Consider the following 21,782-nt stretch of genomic DNA (forward strand, 5'->3'; position numbering starts at 1 on the left):
ACTGGCAATTACCCAATTTGAACTTGTATGGCATTTCCCTGTAAACATGCATTTGCAGATACCACAGTTTGAGTCGCAAAAGGAATAAGATGTTCCTTTAGGCCAATTAAGATTCTGAACAAACTTAAAAGTGTAACAGATATCTTATTCTAGTACATATAGAAAAATTGCATGTAAATGTTGGGTCTACCATGTCACTCTACCTAATAGGTCCCAGTTGTTGAAAGATCGTTAACTTGAACTGAACATCATCATAAACTATGAATCTGACATAAAGCTGTGAAGCATAGACGAAATTTTAGCAGTTTTGAAGTCCTCACGTAGTTGAATGAACCTACAAAGTGCATAGATCATCGAGTCAATGCAAGATCAACCATGTATTTTGATCTTGGTGAATATTGGTTAATTTTGTCTGTTAGAAATTTGTTGAGAAAGTACCTCAATGCATCTTTCCTGATGCTTGAAGGAGTACCCTCAAATAGGGAAGCAAGGCTCTCAGGCGCCACAATAAAGCAATTTGCCACTCTGCAAATTAGTATTATGTTAAGTATGCCGTAATTCATACCTAGAATGTGCAATCAATGTACAGGTACAAACTTACATGCCCAACAGCTCAAACTTTTCGTCTATTGAAGGAGCACTGAAGCTGCGAACAAACTCCCCGTACTCCGTAATGTCACGTTTCAACCGCAGTCCACCGCTGCAGATACACATTTGCAGTGAGAACCTCCTCACTCATCAAGCAATCAAATGGATTATATTTCAACAATCTCGGTTGGATCTGAGCAAGGCCTTGAATGTTCACTTGGATTTGTCAGGTTTGGATGCTTCAAGTATGGTTAGTCTTCAAGAAGGTCAGTCAGTGGGCACACTCACCCCCTTATTAGTCTGCTTATTTGGCCTTTTGGTTGTGACAAATATATTTGCTCGAAATGAGAAATCTATGACTTAGTATTCTCTCTACTTCACATAACAAGAATTAGCAAGGGAAAACATGATGGAGCTACACCCCCAATAGTTGAGAAGAAAAAGGAACATATAATGATAGGAGGGTTAAGTATGCTTTACTAACAAGGCAAAGGTCCATATGGCAGCACCGGGAAAGTCACAATAATCCCAAATTGAGATACTAACCTCCAAAAGCAGGAATTCTTTCTAGGTTTCAGAATTTCTGGCATTTTGTCAATTGACTTTATTTAACAGTATGCATAATTGCTAGATGGCTTCAGTTTCCTGTATAAAAAAGTTAACGGCAATGTGGCAGCAATGTATAAGTCGATAGAGGATGTTACATGTGTAGCACACATGCTGAGGACTGGCGTGGTAGCTATGCATGATCATTAGGAAAAACGGCATATAGATGAATGCCTGGCCATTTATCATGGTTTAGTTTGTAAAAGTCCACTGGTTAATGTTTAGACTTGTATGAGCAAGTTTGCTGTAAACATTTTACTGAACAATCAAATAGTTATAAGTAGTAGTGCAATTAAAATTTTATTGAACAATCAAAATTATAGGTGCACTAGGTTGAGAGTTCATATTTTTAGAACTGCAATACTGATACTATATGCACTTAGCAAATAAGTGGCATTTGAAACCTTTAACTAAGTATTAGAAGCAATGGCATATAAATTCTTTTTTCAAAAATTAAATTAAAATCAACAGTAGATTGGATTATCCACTTTAATTTGCACCACCATCACAATCCTGCATACAAACATCAGCACAGCAAAATTGACAATTGGATTTTTTATGATTTATTAAAGCGAAGGTATAAGGAAATTTTCATTGAGAAGTTTCAAGCAAATGATATAAGTCATAAGCTCTGGTAAAATTTTAAGGATGGAAAAGTCTTAAGCATAAAGAATGGTCAAGACGTCAAGTTAATATCAACATTGTTTAAGGAAAATGTGGAACGTTGACAGCTTTAGAATACAAAGATAAAAATACTTAGGGATAAGGGGCATTAATATTTCGAAAAAGGATGACTATATTTATTTAAACTCTATAATTGTCCTAAAATAATTAAATAGAGCTTATATGTGCTAAAAAAAACTAACTTGAATAAGTATAGAGGTCCTTGTGGATTATGTAGTCAGAATTACCTCGGACTAAAAGTGAACTTCTGCCAATGGTTAACTAGCCCCTTGTGTAGGCGATTTCCCTGAAATGATAATAAACTATCTAAGAAATCAACATCTGCTAGATCTGACAGCAACTTATCAAGTTATCAAAAGTATGTTTCAATTCTAGTGTCGTATTATAAGAGCAGGATATACACTCCAACATGTCAAGACAAATACAAGGGGGGCAGGTGTGATACTTGATATTTTGGCATGTGCATTCCAATATCTGATAACACTAGTGAAACAAAGCTCCATATGAGTGATAAAGAGCCTAATTCAAGCAGTGAAAATGAAATATATAATTGATAGAACTAGTAATAATAATATAACATTGTGCCTAACACACATGCATAATATGGAAAGCAAAATTGTATTTAAAACCAACTTGGAATGAGATTACTTAATTATCTCAAAACAACTACATATATAACTTACATGTTACAATGTTATATTGTTATATATCAAGGTTGTTACAGCTAGTTAATGGATTAGAACTAATTGAGGATTATTAATAGGAACTGAGATTAATTAAGGCCGAAGAAAGTTGTTTTAAGGCTGATTTAATCTAATTTAGATTCAGTGGTGTTAGGTTTGACCAATTGAGGATTGTATTAGGTATTGGGTTTTGCTTTAGGTTCAAACCTGGATCAATTTGGACATAGTTTAGGGATAATGGCAGAACCCATGTTAAATCAATCTGAACCAGTTAAGTTCTGTTAGGCAGGTTAGATTTTGGGTGTGTAACTTGAAACCCTCTCCTTATCACTAAGTTCAATCTAATCTCATCCAGTTAATTCAAAATGAGTAGAGCCCTTTTCTGCAAACTAAGAAAAATCTGAAGCTAACATTTCAGGATCTTAATTATATTACTCTAGGATTCTGTGATTCATCCTCAATTATCTTTACTCAGTTCAATCTTGCAATCCAAGGTTATATTAGACAGTGGACACTAGGACTACATAGGTTGACCTAAGCTTTCCTCATGCAATTCTCTTGCATTTCTTCTCTATTTATTCACTCAAGAAGAGCTCTTTTCTTCCCAAACTAATCAAAGCAAGTTTTCCTCAGCAAGGGATGCCTTTAAGCCAAATACAAAATCAGTTCCAAATTTTTGCATCTTCTACTTTCAACGAATTTTAGTTTTTTATTCTGATTTCGGTAGGAAAATGCAATGCATGGTTTTCTCAAAATTTTTGACAAACCAACATAATCTAATGAAGATCTTGTTGAATCTAATCTAGATCCGCATTGTCTAGCTAAAATCATTCGAGATAAAAAAATGGCAGCTCAGTGCACGAAGCTCCGCCAATGCGAGGTCCAGGGAAAGGGCACCGTCTTATCTGCTTTGCAAGAGGTTGTTTTCGAGACTCAAACCTGTGACTTCTAGGTCACATGACAATAACTTTATAATGGCACCAAGGCTCCCCTTCTAGCCAAAATAATTCTAGATATGTGAATTGATATATTTTAATTTTACTAGCAACATAACTTGAGAGCGGGATCAATGGAGGGATATTATCCATGAAGTCAAGCCAAATAATTGGGACAAATAAGACTTGACGATGATGACTATAATTGATTGATTCAAATAATACATTCACATCCAATTTTTGTTGGTCAAGTATTTTGCAAAAATAAGTTAACAGAGTTTCAATGAACAAAAACTTTAGTCATTACCATCTCACCTGGTGATGGTACAAAACAATACTATGCCAAATCCTTGGAAATACAAGCATCAGATAGAAATCAGTATCTAGAACACTAAATATTAAGAGAATTAAAAACCTAGCAACTATGCATTAACCAACTTGCACACGCACAATTTGCAAATATGCCAGAGAATAGTAGATTCTACAGTGATACTGAGAATTAAATTAAAAATAAATTACCAGGTCAGTCAAAAATGACTGTTTGTTGAGACCTTCTAAAGCATTGAATGCAGATTCAAGCACTCGAGATAGGTACCCTACAACTCTGAAGACGACCAATAGGCACATTAGTAGTCATATTTGAACTACTACAACATCCATTCAACAATAACTTATATGCACCTTATGCAAGCATTTGTCGGTCGATGATCAGGAGCATTTCCATCATCAGGAGTCCGGTAGTCTGTAGTTTTCTGCTCTGAAGATAGCAATCGCTCAACCTGTAAAAAAAGACGTCTAAAATAAATGAAATCCAGATAGTATATATATGGAAATTAAGAATTAAAGGTTTCCTGAGTGAAGAAAGAACAATGAATAAAGAAAGATGAAGATATGATAGGTTAGTTGAACATTAAAATCCAGGGAACTTGAGACTTGCAAGGGCTGTCACACAATGCACAATGACAATGTATATGTGGCTACATAGCACATTTGGAAACTCATGAGATAATCATGACTAAGTAAAATTTTAAGCTATCAAAAAGGAATCATTTTAAGTTGTAAAATTGTAATTACATAAGCACCTAGGTTTGCCACTTGCTGCAACTGATATATACAACATAGAAGAAAAAAAAATGTCTGGGCGAATAAATCTTGCATAGCCTAGATGCTATCCTAGAAATTCCAATGTTTTTCACAGAGACTGATGTCCTGTCCAAAATTATTGGGAATCAATCTGCAGAACCCAAAAGATCCAAGATATGTTTGTTTAACACATGAATCTTCATGAACTGCAAGGAATAGAGCTTATATATTTGACAATTCATGTTGACATATCTAGCAATACTAGATTGAGACTCAGTAGGGTTTTATAATGAACCAATATGAGCCAATAACATATTTATTCTCCTGAACAACTCGACCTCAAGAATTGCAAATCTCCAAGTCAGTATCGCTAATTAAAACAAGAAGAACTAGTTCAAAACCCATTTTCATCATGACAGATGATAAGTTACATGAACTACATGATATGTTACAACCACTGATCTCTGTATACAGTGATATCTTCAGTCATGAAAGATAGCTATACATCTAATATTTTTCTCTATCTCCTTCTATTCATTAAATCCCTAAACCAAGAACAATAATGTTGGCTTAAACCAATAACTCTAAAACTATTAACATTAACCCTCAAGATATCTCCCTCAAGTTGGAGCATAGATAATATTTATATCAAGCTCCTTACATGATCTATAAAGTGTAAGTTAAGATGACCGATGTGTGTAGATTATATATACTTTTATGCATGTTTTGACGCACATTCAAATACTTTGAGTATGCTTTATCTATGCATTTTCATACTTCCAGCTTTCCTTTTAGTATATTTACTCTTTTTGTTCGGAGATCTGTTTTTGTGCATTTTTTGTACATAGGAGTCGAATTTGGTGAAGGATGCATGTTCGAGGCCAAAACTGCAAGCGAAGCGAGGGAGGAAGGCATTGCACCTGAACTTCACACGACCCTGCAATGGGGCGTTGCCCAAGCCGTGTGGAGATCCTTGGCCGTGTAGCTGCAGCAGGAAAGGAAGATGGCTCGGCCGTGTAAACCTCACACGGCCGTGCCAAGATTTGAAGCCAAATGAAGCCAGGCCGTGTACACCACACGACCATGTAAGATTTCCAGAGACCAGGAAGCTGGCTTCCAGTGAGCAAGAGGGCTTTGGCCATGTACACCACATGGTCGTGCCAGGTTTCCAGAGACAGAAGCAGTCCAGGCCGTGTAGATCTACACGGCCATGCAAGGGGGGTCATGGAAGATGCATGTCACGGCCGTGTACCACACATGGCCGTGTAAGGTTGGCAGAGAAGGGAATGGCTTTGGCCGTGTGAACCTCACACGGCCATGCCTCGGGGTCGTGTGGCGCCCAAACCTCACCTCTATATAAAGCCTCCTTCATGTTTTGAGAGGGGATCTTTTCCCTTTTGGGGGGAAACAAGATTTGGGACGTTCCTTACCATTCTTGGAGGGATTTCGGGCGATCTAAGGGCGGATCTTCACCGAATCGACTCCGGGAAAGCAAGGATTGGATCCGAAGACGTTCTTCTTTGTAGATAAGTTTTCTTTCTCTCTTTTCTTGGATTTGAGGGGATTAAGAATGCTTGTAATCTTCTTTTCTTCGAGTTTCTTTCCTTGTTTTATGGAGTAGATTTCTTGTTCTAGGATGGAGGGAGTAATTGTAAGGATGATTTGATGTAAAACTCTTGTGGATGTGCCAATTTCCTATTTCTATGATTTTGCCCTGTTTGTATTCATTCTATCTTGTATGGATTGTTGTGATTAGGGCTTAATTACCATGCTTGATTGGATGTTTGGATATCTTGTAGAGATTGTATCTCATTCGATTTTCCGAGGGACGTTCGTGACAGGAACATGCCCGTGTAAGGACGTTTGAGGAACGATCTTGAGTGTGAAATAGGATAATTCAAGGAGGTAGGATAGATTGTGTGCATTAATCTTTATATCTTGATGCGGTTGATGAGTGATGAATTCGTATGTTGATTATCCGAGGGACGCACGTGACAAGCAAGCCCGTGTAAGGACAACATAGGTTCATTCCTAATTGATCACATTTAGGTATAGATTTCAATCCTAGGACGGTTGTCTATTGCAAGAGAGAACCGGCAACCTTCTACAAATGATGGACAATTGAGGAATAAGATTTGGTAGAGCATTTACATGAAACAATCCTTACAAAAAACCAAAACTCCTAGAACATTCCCTTTATCGTCGCCCTTATTCTTGTTTCTTATTCTTTCATTTTCCATCTTACTTTTCATAGTTTTACTTTACACTTGTCAACCCATTGATTAGTTGTTTAGCTAACTTGCGTTGAGACATCTTTAGCGGTTATTCCAGTCCCTGTGAATACGATATCTTTTATTATTACATACGACATTTCCGTACACTTGCGGAGAGTCAACAATGACCATAACGAAATACAAATATTCTTGCACACAAGGGATACAATATTTAAGGAGTTAAGGAAGCACCGTCAATTATCCCTTCAACCTTCTATCAGCACACAACAATGCCTTTGACCTTAGATCAACAATATATATGAAGAAAAGAAAAAATATCTTAGAAATAAATCTCTCAGGTGAGCTTGTACCTAGAGTGGTGCATACAACACTAAACTGAAGGAACAAAAAAGAACTTGACGATCTTAAGGGTGCTGAAGGAAGATAAATAGTAGGACTCGACCCTGTGCCTGTGCTGGAACTAGAAAATTGATAATAAGACATTTTCTCTATTCAGGGTTTCAATAGAACAACATAGCATTTCACTAGAGTTTATTACATGGATTATGGAGTGTGTGACTACCACATCTTTTTCGGTGGCCATCAATGGCGAGAATTTTGGGCTTCTCAGAGGAGGACTATGCCAGGGGGATTCACTATTGCCCTATTTATTTGGTATCTGTGTTGAGGTATTTGGGAGACAGATACAGCAAAGTAAACTAAGATCGGGTTTCAGTTTCCACCCTTAGTGTGCTCACCTTAGATTAGAACACCTAGCTTATGTAGATGATCTACTTCTCTTTTGCAGGTGTGATACTGATTCGGTTGATATATTGTCTTCTTGTATACAGGAGTTTGGGGCGACAACAAGACTTCAAGTGAATAGACTTAAGTAGAGCATTTATCTAGCTGGAGTTGATGACATAACATGTAGGAGGAGGCTTCTTTCCATTACTGGTTTTAAGGAGGGTTCTATACCCTTTCCGATATTTGGGAATTCTGCTAGCTGCTGCACGTCTTCGGATTTCTAATTATAGCCCCTTACTTGATTCTTTGGTTCGAAGGATCAACGCTTGACCACAGAGGACGCTATCTTATGCTGGCAAGGCACAACTCATCACTCATGTGCTGTGGGGAGTGGAGTGTTTTTAGTTGTCCATCTTGCCAATACCCCAGGGTGTCATTGATCGCATTTATAGCATCTGTCGATCTTTCATGTGGCCATCTAAGCATCCTCTAGTGTCATGAGTGGATATGTGTAGACCTAAGGATGAAGGTGGACTAGGTTTCAGGACTTGCAAGCTTGGAACCTAGCCCTCTTGTCTAAGGTCCTTTGGCAGATATAAGCAAAGGAGGACGCCCTTTGGATCAAATGGGTTCATCATACTTATTAATGGCGAGCTGACATATGGACATGCGAAGCAGATCACTTAGATTCCCCTCTAATCAACCAACTGTTGCATATACGAGATCTTATTGTTGGGTCACTCCGGAACTAGGGGGGAATAGCTCTTCGCGCTCGCTTGTTTGCTTCGTAGATGTTGTTGCAATGGATAAACTTGAAGCGACAAACTCCCCAATACTAACACTAGGATTTACTTGATATCCACCTCAAGAAGAGGTGACTAATTCAAGGATCCACACCGAGAACACACGCTCTCCCCTATCAAAAACACTCAATTCTCGGAAACAATCCGGAGGTGGAGAAACCTCTTACAACTCACACAAATAATACAACTCAAAACAAGAAATAAATACACAAATACAAATGAAAAACCTTCTTGCTTGATCTCTTGTTGCTTGTGAATGCCTCTTGTAAGCTTGGAAGTGCAGCAAGACCTCAACCCTAAGCTTCCAAGAACTGGCGGAGAAGATGGGGTGAAGAGTTGTTGTGTTTGAACTCGCTGTCGCGTTTATATCTGCACTTTTAAGGTCTCCAATCGATTAGGCATGCTCTCAATCAATTGTCACGTCAGATCCGCGCGATCCCAGCCACCCAAACCTTGCTACCTGTGCAACGGTAATATCCCAATCGATTGGGGAGGCTTTGATCGATCGACTGATCGATTCAGAGAATCAATTGACCAATCGATTCCATCTGCCTCGCGTCCTTGCGAGAAAAACTTCCCCAATCGATCGGTTGATCGATTGGAGTGTCCCAATTGATCAGATGATCGATTGGAAAACCCTCTGTGAGTTTTTGTAATAACCTCCCAATCGATTCTCCAGCCCTACTCGCCAAACACAAGTCTAGGGATCTACATACAACATCCGGTCAACCATGACCTATTGGGACTCCCTCATGTCTAGCATCTGGTCAACTTTAACCTGCTGGGACTTCATCACCAAGTGTCCGGTCAATCCTTTGACCCACTTGGACTTTTCTCCCCGTGTCAAGTGTCCAATCAACCTTTGACCCACTTAGATTTTTCTCCTCGTGCCAAGTGTCCGATCCTCCATGACCCACTTGGACTTCTAGATATCAGGTGTCAAGTCAGCCTTGACCCATCTGGATTTCCTAGCTTCACTTGCTCGGGTTTTCTGCATAGCTTCACTCACTAGGGCTTTCACTTAGCTTCACTCACCAGGATTTTCAACTATCTGGCTTTACTTACCAAGACTTTCACCTACCTAACTTCACTAGATTTCTACACCAAGTGTCTGGTCAACACTGACCCACTTAGACTTTCATCTTCTACCAACCTTCCCGTTGGACTTTTTCTTTGCCTAACCTCTAGTTAAGACTTCCCAATCAAGTATTCAGTCAACCTTGACCTACTTGGCTTCTGGTCAAACTTTGACTATCAATCTCCACATATTATCAAATATCAAAACTCAAACATCAAGATTCAAACTTGAGTCAACACAAGCTTAGTCAACCTGGTCAACCTGGGAAATTGCACCAACACTTATGTTATCGGATGTTGGATCCTTGGACACTATTGAACAGAGGTTAGCATATTGGTTTACTCAGGTTAGGGGGCTCGAGCATATGACCTCCTTAGGCATCCTAGTCCTAAGAAACCATGGGCCCGAATAGTATAAAAGATATACTTACATCCTTGTCATGCGGTTATCTTTTGGATGCTGATACAGAGATGTCTTTCCACTAGGGACAAACAGGATTACTTGGAGGATCGACAGTGCACTTTTTGTGAACAGGTACTAAGACACAGGAGCATCTATTATTTGGGTGTCCCCCTATTGCTAGATTATGGAGGAGGATTAGAGATTGACTGCATATGACACCGGAGATGTCCACCTACCACAGAGCGATGAGAGTCTTCAGTAGACACTACCGTAGGAGTAGAGTGTTGATAAAGGCACGTCATCTAGCCTTGTCATCTGTTATTTCTTATGTATGACGAGCTAGAAACTCTAGTTTCTTTGGTGAGAAGCAATTAGACATTAAGAGGATTTTTTAGTAACTCCTAAGGGCTAGCTCTTATACTTTTGGTTTGTGCTATACAATTTTTTACTTATCCAAAAAAAAAAGTAGCAAACTAAGTACCAAGCATTTTCTTTATTCAAAGTGTTTAGTAGCTCAGGTGACAAATGTAGCATGCAAATGGAATTGAATTGATTTGATTTCAAACTATGAAAGAAATAAGAACGGAAGAAGCATAAAAATAAGGAGATAGAGAAAATGGAGAAGATTTAGATTTGAGAGAGAAAGCCAACAAATTTTACAAGAATATTGTGATTGAATGTTAGAAAAAGAAGAGGTATGGTCTAATCTCATAGATCAGAAAGAGAGAAGGGAAAGAGATAAGAAAGAAGACTCTCTAGGAAGGGGAGACATATATCAAATAAATTTGGAAGGTCGAAAGTAATGCAAGAGGAAACTAGTTGGCCGGCAATGCAAGAATCAATATATAGGGATCATATGAGGAAGATCAAGGTTGCAAGTGCAGGTTATGGTGATGAACTCGTGTGTAAAGGAAAGTTGTGCAAACACTGAGCGAGAGGAGCAGCAGTTAGAGGCAGTTTTGCTACTGATATCAGAATGGACGAAAACAAAAGGTTTTTCTCAAGCAACCATCGAAAGCATTGTTAACTTACAATGCAGCAGAGGCTTGTTTGGATGCAATATAGTAGTAGTTGAAGGAGACAATGTTGTTGGCAGATGCTCGTCCAGGCCGAAGGTAAGGGAATGAGCAGATTAGTGCACAAGATGAGAAGTTATGATCAAGGTCTATTGGCACACAATCAAGATCAGATCCAGGCTGGAGGGAATACCCTACGGTAGATGCCTAGGAGAGAGAATAACATTAGAGAAAACTACAAAAGTGGTGATGGCCAGAATTTGCAGAATAGAGATTGTGCTCATATGCAATGTGCACGAAGAGGTGGCAAGGCAATTGTGTGAGGCATACATCTTAACAAGGTGTTTCACTAGTGAAGCTATATGTTCTCCCTTGCATGGGACAAAGGATGGAGTGATAGTCACATTGTGTAGATTCCCTATGTCAGGAATAGTTGTGCTCAAAGAGATAGACGTAGGGGTTGCATGCAATCTCGATCATATGAAGGAGAAGAGATGCCAGCGGAGGTCTAGTGTGGCTGTTGTGGACATGGGGAGGAGAGCAAAGAATTGAGGGAAGTTCACATGTGAAAGACAATGGCCTTATGCCCCTAAGGAATATCTCCTTGGAAACCCCTAAAACATAACTCCAACATTATCTCCTTGGAAACTCATAAACTATAACTCCACCATTCTGTATTCGTGAAGTGACCGCAATTGAAGGGAAGGGAGGTGGATGGGGTAGGGGAAAGGGAGGCAAAAGGGATTCAAAAGTTTGAATACTTAAAGGGAGGAAAAGTGAAGGTGAAAACACTTCCTTTGTATGCTTAGAGAGAGATGGATCAAAACTAATTCAAAAAATCTACATTGCTGCCATTCAAAGTTACCTTCATCCCAATCATACCATCACCCTATTTCTTTTTCCATGACTCTTCTGATGTCTTCTTTAGTTAGAATGATCGAGCTCCTTGTATCCAGGTCCTCAAATATTGATTAGGAGGCCTCCAGCCCTGCTTTTATCTGGGCCACTGATAGTGGGTTAAAATAGATAAGCATTGATGAAGAGCAAGGACACAAAGGTACCCTAGTTGTTCATAGGTGGATATCATCAACCAACAAGCAATAGATGGCTTCATGATGCATTACATCTAGAACTTCGTGATAGAAGCAATGATTGTTGATCGACATGTTCATCGATAGCAGATGAAGCAGAGGCAAAATCGGTTGCAACATGAGAAAAGATCAGAAAGCGGTGATGCAGTTGATCAAGGATGACGGTGAAGTTTGGAAGGGCAGTGGAGTTAAGGCAAAAGTTAAGGGAGGCAGTGGACATTGGCAAGTCATCATAGCACAAAGTCAATCCATTGATGCACTCGGGAAGATGAGGCAGCAATACTTCACGAATCCTGCTATACTGGTAATCGTTGTAGTTTTATCAACTTAATTAGTGATATCCTAGAGTTTTCTCATAATAAATATTGCATCCACTGCTTCCACCACTTTATGACAAAAGAATTTGATCACATTGCCTGCATGGACCATGAAGTTATTGCCCGCAGGCTCCCTTCCCACCGTCTTTCCACAGGCATTGTTTTGTTACCTCCAAGTATACATAATTTAAAAAGGTCGCTGTGATACCATGTAAGTTTAGGGAAAGAGAATAATCTATTGACTTCTTTAAAGATATCTACTGCTTGGTATATATAGGGCCCACGATAAAACTCTAAACCAAGATCTATCAATGTTGGACTTAACCCATAACTCTAATACTCTTCATACACTGTTTAAATCTTGATGGATTCAAATTATAGCCTACTAATCCTAATTTATTCAATTGTCTAACCATAATCTCTTATTCTTTGAGCAAGAATAAGTAAACTGCCCATCTGTAAGAGAACACAAAACAAATTTGGTGATCTTTGTTTAAGGAAATATCACTAAAGGCCATATATTCCTTGTTCCCATCATATAATTATTTTCTCATCAACTCAAAATCCCTTTCACCTCAGTCAAGATGTGCAGCCTTAAATATTCATCAACAAACAATTTGCACTATGAAGCCTTTCCCTGAATCATCCTGACAGATTTTTGTTGTGAAGTGCATACTTAACAGGACATGATAAGCACCCTTTAGTAAACAGAGAAGTAATGTAGATTCGGTTATCATCATCTTAGTCCCATCTATTTAGGGCCAGTTGCAAGGATCCCATCCCTTTACTGAAGGCTAAGCTATATCAATTATAATATTCAAATGAATTGTATCATCATCTTAATCTCAACTATTTATAGTTACAAGAATGTTATCCCTTCAGTGAAGTCTGAGCTAAGCTATATCATTAATAATATTCAAATTGATTATACTTTTTCTGTTACTTTTTCTTTGCCAACAAAATAATGGCACAAGTATTGGACAAATAGAAATCAAGAAATCACCCTGACAGCCTCTACAAAATCAGAGCTAGCTAATCCTGATAAATAATAGGTAAGTGATTGACAAATACTAACCTCAGCCATGACAGTTTCAATGCACTGTTGGAGACCTTTTTGAGCAGAACTCTCTACTCGGGAGACAGCTGTACCCATCTCTTCAAGACACGCAGCATGAGCATCAGGAGCTAACAGCCGAGAAATTGTATTTGAGAAATACTGAGAAAAATAGTAATCATCAGCACAAAGCTTTTATTCCTAGTGTTATAATTAGAAAAGGTAAATTTTAACAGTTTACTTGTTGAAGTATTGCGATGCTACTAGCACACCGCTGCACAGCAATCATGAAAGATCTAAAACTACTCTCACCTGCGGTAGCAGCAGCCTCAGCCTGAGAATTTTCACACCAAGCTAGTTACTAAACATAAGAGCATCACATTGGGTAATAGGGTAATAGGGTAATGGAGGACACCTAACATAAGGAGCAAAAGACTACAGGAGAATAAACATACAGCAGAAGCAGCAGCTGCAGCCACCCTTCTGCTAACGCTTGCTCCAATAACAAATCTATCTCTTAAAGATGCAGCCTCATTTAAACTTTCTCTGGCACGCTCAAGTCCTTCAGTTAAATATCGGCTCACCTATTAAGAATGCATCATTCAGTAGAGGCAAATATTAACAAGATAACCTATTAAGAATTCAGCATTCACTAAAGACATATCAAGATAACCTATTAAGATTTCAGTATTTAATGAAGCTAGATATCATCAAATAAATGAATAGCAAAAATTATTATTGCTCCCAAACTTACTTGTTCCAGTAAGCAAGCAAACACTGATCTCACATTACTTGCAAGAGTAAGTGGCTGCAAAAACAGTCTCAGTCAATTAGTTTAGTAATGCAGCAATGGTAGAGAATCTCGCACAGAGAATAAATATCAGAAGAGGGAAAATGTCCCGTATCAAAGAATTATCCATTACATGGGATCTAAACTCTTTTCAAAGGACATGATAAAGACCAAATCACCTAATAAAAGGTCTACCCTAAAAATTAAACAAACTTGTAAAACAATTTAAACCCTTTTTAAGGAAATTGTAAATTTGTCTAAAATTTCAAACTATGTCACTTAGCCAGAAAACAGAGATATTAAAGAAAATAAAAAGAAATATAGCCAGGAGGCAAAGATATTAAAGAATATTAAAAAACATACACAAAATAAAAAATAGCATTCACATAGAGGGGCATTTAAACTATTGTCATATGCTGAAAACATATAACAATAACAACTAAGCCTTGTCTCACTAAGTGGGGTATGCCATATGCTGAAAATATAAATCAAGCAAAAACAAAAGAACGTAAAAACTGGTCAAATTCCAGGAAAGAATTAGTTTACTAAAAAAATGAATGGCCTACATAGAATGAGGGAGATGCTTCAAAATTGAGCCGATCATTCATATCCAGATAAGAATGAGGCTTCAGATTCAAAAGATTGTCGATTCATAGTGCAATAGCGATTAAACAAATACCAATTGTAATGTGGCCATAATAAGCTACTGGAGAGTAGAAGCATATAAGATGAAGCCAGCAAGAAAAGAATTTAAAGAAACTTTGCTCCAATGCAACTACATTTCAGGCTTACATAGCATAACTTCAGTATCTTGCTGGACACATAAAGAAGCTACAATTCTACCATCCTAGACACATAAAGTAGTTATATAAATATGGCGAATTTAGATGGAGCTTGAAATTTGTTACCTATCTTATTCTGTTTTAATTTATTTTTCATGACATTTTAAAGTATTATGGCTAACAACACTGAACCGAACTAATATTTTGAATTTAATGGTTGACTTAGAGTACATTTGAGTTGAGCCCATCGAATAGACATGTGATTAGGATCATGTGAGTTTAAACCAAACTCAATTTAGACTCAATTTGGTCATTTAGGGTTAAACCAAGATTATATAGGAATAATCCAGTAGTTCAATCATGTTTGGTTGAATTTAATGAGGTTTATGGAGACTAGGAATTATTATTTTTTCATTCTCTCTCCACATATTGAATGTATTATGTCTCCCAATCCTTCTCCCCTCCTTCCTCTCTACGTGTCACCACTATCTAACCCCTCCTTCATCGCACACACATTGTCACCCCGACCAAAGCCTCAGCTAATGGTCGTTTCCCCCTCTTCCCCTCTTTAGTAACCTTTCTCTCTCATCCCTTTTTGGTTTTCTAAAGCCCTTGCCCTATCGTGCCACACCATGGTTACACACAAGCCATCGCACAATTGTCAACTAGAAGTTATGTTCTTCGCTTCACCTAATTAACCTAGGGAGCTTTCCCCTCTCTCTGAGCCCCTCCGTCCACCTTCAATCTCTCCTGCATTCCTTACCCCTTCAATATCTTGCCGCCGGTTAAGTTGGTCAAGAGATCGCCACAAACAACAATTTTCTTGGTGGTCTTCCTCTACCCTGCATGCGAGTGGAAACCCTAGCTTCCCTTTTCCCCAACCCATCTTCCATTGTGATCCCCTTCAACCGGCCTTCCTTAGTATAGTAGCTTGATAGTTACGGTTTGTTTTCCTCACATTGATCCCAATTTGAGTAAGCAAATCCAGCTCCTTAGATCAGAGCCACCGAGTAGACTAAAATCAACTTTTGGGTAAGGTTTTCTTGATTAGTGTTATAAATGGTTATCTATCCTAGACCTAATAGTGATTTGTTGTCCATATTGGATATCCAAGTTTTCCTCATCATGTACCTTCATTTGTGTGCTTGATTGATGTGCAAGGTAAGAATTTAAGCTTATTTCATTCCAATTTTGGGGGACATTTTGGTGTTGGTGTTGGTGTTGGTGTTGATGTGCTTAATTGTATGAAAGAATATCTAAATTCTTTTGTCTTGATTGTGAAATAAACCATGGTATAGGAATTAGGTCCAATGATTATAATTATTAGTTGACCCCTAAATTTAATGTTATAATCATGATTTATATTGTTGGAGCTCCTGTATAGTAGTTTGTAGATACTCACTTAGAGGAGCACATTGATTCAAAGATATTTGGATCGGTGTATATTTGATGTAGGTAAATGAGTAAATCCTTCTTGACTCCTAATTCGAGAACCATTTTGCATGAATTTAAATGTAAAAAAATACCTACATATGATTTAATATTTTGCAATAATATTTATCTTAGAAAGGTGAATACATGATGCTTGATCAGTGAAATGGATTATAAATAAATTACAATATTGATTATAACTGTTGGGTAATAATGGTAGGTTTCTGTGCTTATTACTATATGAATTTCCAATAAGATAACATTGACGGTGTGATTTTTAAACTATAATTACATAAATGGCTACTTGATACACATCACCTTTCACTACTCAAGATTAGTTTACTTGGTGATCAGTAAGGAACATAGTTGACATTAGATGGTGGCATAGGATAGTTTTTTATACTAACGAAACGGTAAATAACTTAAATGGGATAGCACTTGGGAACACCCTAAAAGAAATAAATGGTTCATAAATATATTGAAATATATACTAAATTGCCTGAAGGGGAAACTTGACGCAACAGTAAAGTAAAGTTGTTGTCATGTGACCTTATGGTCACAAGTTCAAGTTAAAAAACAACCTCCTATAATGCAAGTAAGACTATGTACAATAGACCCAATGTAATCCGACCCTTCCCCCAACCCTTATACTAAACTGCCTAACCTTGTATGAAGGCGTCTGACTACCCATAAAGAGGTACGAACATATTTCACCAGTAACGAATATTTATTTTGTGTGAGGTCACTATATCATTGTTTATCACCTTTGAGGGTTTTAATCCACATGCTAAATGAGATCACTTTTACTTTAAGAATTGGCTCTAGTGAATCACTTCTTAGTAGATATACTTGTGAAAAATAAATAGTGATAATTAAAATTGTATTTACTTGTGATAAATAAATGCTGAAAAGTAAAAGTAAATTTACTTGTGATAAATAAATGGTAATAAATTTAAAGTGAATATAAACACATGATCATTAATAAGTGGCATAAAATGAGAGTTATTTTACATTAAAGTAAATCGCTAACTTGGAACTCTAGTATTGTAATGAGAATTATGATTTTTGAACTCTTAATCAAGATTACAATCCATGCAATTTGTGTTGCCTTCTGTTTTCTTTGACTTTCACTTTTGTAGACAAGGATTTAAGGACTTAGTTGGTTTCAGTTGGTATATGGAGTTGCTCAAAGATTTTCTGATGTGTTGAAAATCAGATTTTGTTTTACATGCTTTCCTTTTTTGTTTCTCTCATTTGACATTTTGCTACTGTATATTCTGGTTATACTTTCATTTCATTCAAGGAATAAATGCGAATTTTTGTTAAACATTCTTTATTCACTTTGAGTTATTATTGTCGTTATAGCACTTGGCTAGCTTCTATTATATTGTCACTAAGTAGGGTATTCCCGGTAGGTAGAAGCACACCTCCAAGTCAAGATTAGGTTGGTAGAAGGGAATTAAGTGTTTGATGAAAAATAAACACTCGTTTGTAACTAAATTTCATATGTGATCATGATCGCTGTAGATATGACAATTGGCACAGATTGTAAGATTAAAAATGGAGGAAAGAAAAAGGTTCCCATCGCATAGGTACCTGGTGATGACAAGAAGGTATATAATGTGGAATGAGTTGCACGACTATGAGCATGCTAGGATCCACATGGATACTAAGTTTGTGAGAATCACATTCAATTGATCTTTTCCATAAAACCAACAGATAATGAAAAGGGAAAAGGATTTGAGCAATGATGTAGAATTAGTAAGAGTCTAATTGATTTGATTGAGATTAAACTAGACTTACATGGCTTTATTGTATTTGATTAGGATCAGATTGGGATACTAGTAATTGAAGGCATCAATTATGTGATAATCATGATTCAATTTTGTTATTATTGATCTATTGTTAAATTAGACTGTGTTGACATGTGTGGTTTAGTAGAGATAGCAACCATCAATTGAGCCAACAATGAGTGAACCAATTTTGGAAAAACTTTAAATTATGTTTAGGTAGGTGGTTCATATGTAGACACATTAAGATTTATGTTACATAAATTTTCCACCATGTCCTTCGTATGACCACCAAATGGTATTCATGGATTGATATTTATAGTTTCTCTAAATCTCAGTTGACCAAATCAGAAAAAAAATAATAATATAGAAGTACAAGGACAAAAGAATAATGTGAATGATGAATTTGATGCAAAAATCATAGTTGAAGTGTCTAGGAATTGTTAAAAGATAGTCTTCGCCAAGGTTTAAAATCTTGATTAGTATTCAGGTTTCAGTCCCGAATTGGAACAATAATATAGTTTCGGTATCATGTCGTGCCGATATAGTTTAAGTATTTCTTTAAATTTTAAATATAAATGTATATTATTGTTATTAATATTTGACTATTAAATATGTTTTATATTTTGAGATGTTGAATTTATATTTCAATATTATTTCATAAGATAATGGCTATTAATTTTAAAAAATTATTTTAAAAAAATAAGTAATTCTCAAAATTAAAAACTAAATTTAAAATTATAAAATCATTTGAAAAACTATAAAAAAATTAAAAAAATTTAATGTTTTAAAATTTTTAAATTTAAAAAATATATATATGAAATGTTTAAGAATTCTATTTTTTAATTGTAGATTATTTTAAATTTATATTTAATTTTAAAATTATTTACAAAATTTAAATTATTTTATAAAGTATTTATTAATTTTTAAAATTATTTAAAAATTTTGATAAAATTTTTAATATTTTATAACTATTATTAATAATAGTTTATTTATAAAAAATACATATTTAAAAAATAAAAAAATAATTTAACCAAAAACTTAAAAAAAAAATCGCGGTTGCAATGACCTGTAGAGGTTGTCGTGGCACCACAGCCCCCACGGAGAGTTTTAGGAATATATAAAATTTTATTAGAATTTTATTAGAATTTTTTAGAATTTTAAATAAATTTAGTGGGATAATTCGATTGGAATTTTAAGAAATCTGTTTGGCTATCTGTTTAAGTTAGTTGATTGAATTCATTAAAAATAATAATAACATCTCTAAAAGAACCAAATCCGCCAAACGATCTAACAACCCACTCATCAAGAAACTGATCCAAATCTACCAAATAGTCCAACAAGGGTTGGTTCTGCTGAGCAAGTTACGACGATGCTAGACTCATGGTTCGATCCAAAATTACGACGTGGAGTTGTTGCATATGACTTCTTCAAGCCGCGGAGAAATTGTATGGAAGCCTTACATCATGCCGAAGCACTAGTTCAATATTAAATATAAATGTATATAAGTTTTATTAATATTTGATTATTAAATATGCTTTATAAATTTATGTTTCAATATTATTTCATAAATAATGCCTATTAAATTGTATAAAAATTATTTTAAAAGATAGGTAATTCTCAAAATTCAAAACTAAATTTTAAATTATAAAATCATTTGAAAAACTAAAAATAATTTTAAATTTTTTAATGTATTTTAAATTTTAAATTAAAAAAATATATATTTGAATTTTTAAGGATTATATTTTTTTTAATTTTAGATTATTTTAAATTTATATTTAACTTTAAAATTATTTTAAAATTTTAAATTATTTTATAAAGTATTTATTAATTTTTAAAATTATTTAAAATTCTTTAAAATTTTTGAAATAATTTTTAATATTTTATAACTATTATTAATAATAGTTTATTTATAAAAAAATACATATTTAAAAAATAAAAAATTAATTAAACCAAAAAATAAAAAAAATCACTATTGCATTGACCCATGGAGGTTGTTGCGGCATCGCGACCTAGCTGTGAGTTTTAGGAATATATAAAATTTCAAATAAATTTTTATATATTTTAATGGAATAATTTTATTAGAATTTTAAGAAATATGTTTGAGTATCTATTTGAGTTAGGGGTTGATTGAATCCATTAAAAACAATAATAACATAGCTAAAAGATCCAAATCCGCCAAACCATATGACAACCCCTTCATTAAGAAACTGATCCAAATCCACCAAACAATCCAAAAGTCGTGGGCAGCAGTTGTATAGAAGCTTTACAACATGCCGAAGCGCTAGTTCGTCATGTGGCAGCTTGCAAACAGCAAGGTGCGCACCAAAGATAAATTGTCTTAAGTAGACTGCGAAACTTGTCTGTTGTGCTAGTGGGCAGACGAGACAGTGGGCCACCTTTTCTTCACGTGTTCTATCATTAAACTTCTATAGGACAAGGCTCAAAGTTGGCTACACATTGGGCACAACTCTGGGACATCGGCAGTCTTGTTAGAGACTTCCTGTAGCGATATCATGGAGGGAGCATGCTCAACAAATCTCATCACTTGGGTGTATCTTGTATGATCTATTTGATAGCAAACCCGAAATCAATGTCAATATGAAGGGGATGTGCCAAATATTGAGAGGATGTAGAAAGGTTTAAACGCATGTCTTTAGATTTTTAAGTGCTCCTCGTATAAGTCATTGATCAACTTTAATACAATTTACGTTTATCAAAAAAAACATAGCTAAAAGATAAATAAATAAATAAATTTTATTATATATTTTTAAAATTAATAAATATATATAATTAATTAGATAATTTTATTAGAGTTTCATTAAGTTGATTCAGATAATAAACCTAAATTCAGTTTTAATTAAAAAAACCAACATTACGACCTCCAACACGGTCGTTGTCACGCAACCCCTCCGACCCGATTGCTTGGCCATGGCTGCAAGAGTCGCATGACCCCTCTGGCGTGATCGCGAGGTCGCGCAAGCCTTCTGTGCACGCGACCTCCACGACTGTCGATGGGCCTAGTGTCGGGTCGTGCCGGTCAGCAGGTGAAACATTTATGTTTCACCTGTTTTGACTAGCTCAACATGATATTTCAATCCTTACTCACCTTTTGCGTAAATTCCATAGGGTATGAATAAAATAAATAAATTCAAGATACTCAAGGTCAATCAATGTTGTTTCTAGTAGTCTTACAAAAATGTAAAGATATGATGGATGTTAAAAAAAAACTATTTTTTTCTCATTAACTACTAATATTCAAGTAACATTTTGGTTATTTTTCAATCAGTGATGGAATCAACAAAAACACACATTAACACTAACCTGGGAAGAGAACACAGTACATCTAGTTATGGCTTCCTCATTCCACCGTACAAACTCTGTTACTATTGTAACAGATATCTGTTGGCTTGGAGGACTCACTGTTGTTTTTGATCTTGAGATAGTCCCAGTTGATTCAGATTGTTGCTGGGCTTCAGCACGTAACTCCTCCATCTATGGCACAAGATAGCATTTATAGAGTACTGACTACCAACAAAAAAATCCTTAGATTCTTTGTGACAGAGTTAAGACTAGTTTAAAGCAAAAGGTAGGATAAAACCTTTGACTGATACAGTTGTTTGAGGGATGCCTGTTCATACTCCGGATACTCATCTTTGTGGGAAAGAAACAATGATTCCATAAGACCT

At 35.9% G+C, this 21,782-nt stretch overlaps 1 protein-coding gene across 1 annotated transcript; it reads right to left on the bottom strand.

Annotated features, from left to right (window-relative positions):
- Nucleotides 1-8: 8 nt before the first annotated feature.
- LOC121985431 (exocyst complex component 5-like) lies at nucleotides 9-21,782 on the bottom strand. Its single transcript, XM_042538885.1, has 12 exons — nucleotides 21,695-21,782; nucleotides 21,418-21,588; nucleotides 14,055-14,108; nucleotides 13,756-13,884; nucleotides 13,542-13,634; nucleotides 13,322-13,462; nucleotides 4,178-4,275; nucleotides 4,016-4,100; nucleotides 2,106-2,164; nucleotides 602-700; nucleotides 439-525; nucleotides 9-334 (listed from the first exon to the last, which is right to left on the bottom strand). The coding sequence occupies exons 1-12, from the start codon at nucleotides 21,773-21,775 to the stop codon at nucleotides 259-261; spliced, it is 1,173 nt and encodes a 390-aa protein (XP_042394819.1). The 5' UTR covers nucleotides 21,776-21,782; the 3' UTR covers nucleotides 9-258.

The sequence above is a fragment of the Zingiber officinale genome, chromosome 5B (genome assembly GCF_018446385.1).
Source record: "Zingiber officinale cultivar Zhangliang chromosome 5B, Zo_v1.1, whole genome shotgun sequence".
Classification (NCBI taxonomy): Eukaryota; Viridiplantae; Streptophyta; class Magnoliopsida; order Zingiberales; family Zingiberaceae; genus Zingiber; species Zingiber officinale.

Excerpts from the sequence above, each read along its gene's own strand:
- LOC121985431 (XM_042538885.1), bottom strand. The coding sequence starts at position 21,775 with ATGGAATCATTGTTTCTTTCCCACAAAGATGAGTATCCGGAGTATGAA. Across the intron at positions 14,109-21,417 it reads GTACTGTGTTCTCTTCCCAG|CCACTTACTCTTGCAAGTAA; the intron begins GTTAGTGTTAAT and ends CTGTTTTTGCAG. Across the intron at positions 335-438 it reads ATCAGGAAAGATGCATTGAG|GTTCATTCAACTACGTGAGG; the intron begins GTACTTTCTCAA and ends TGCACTTTGTAG.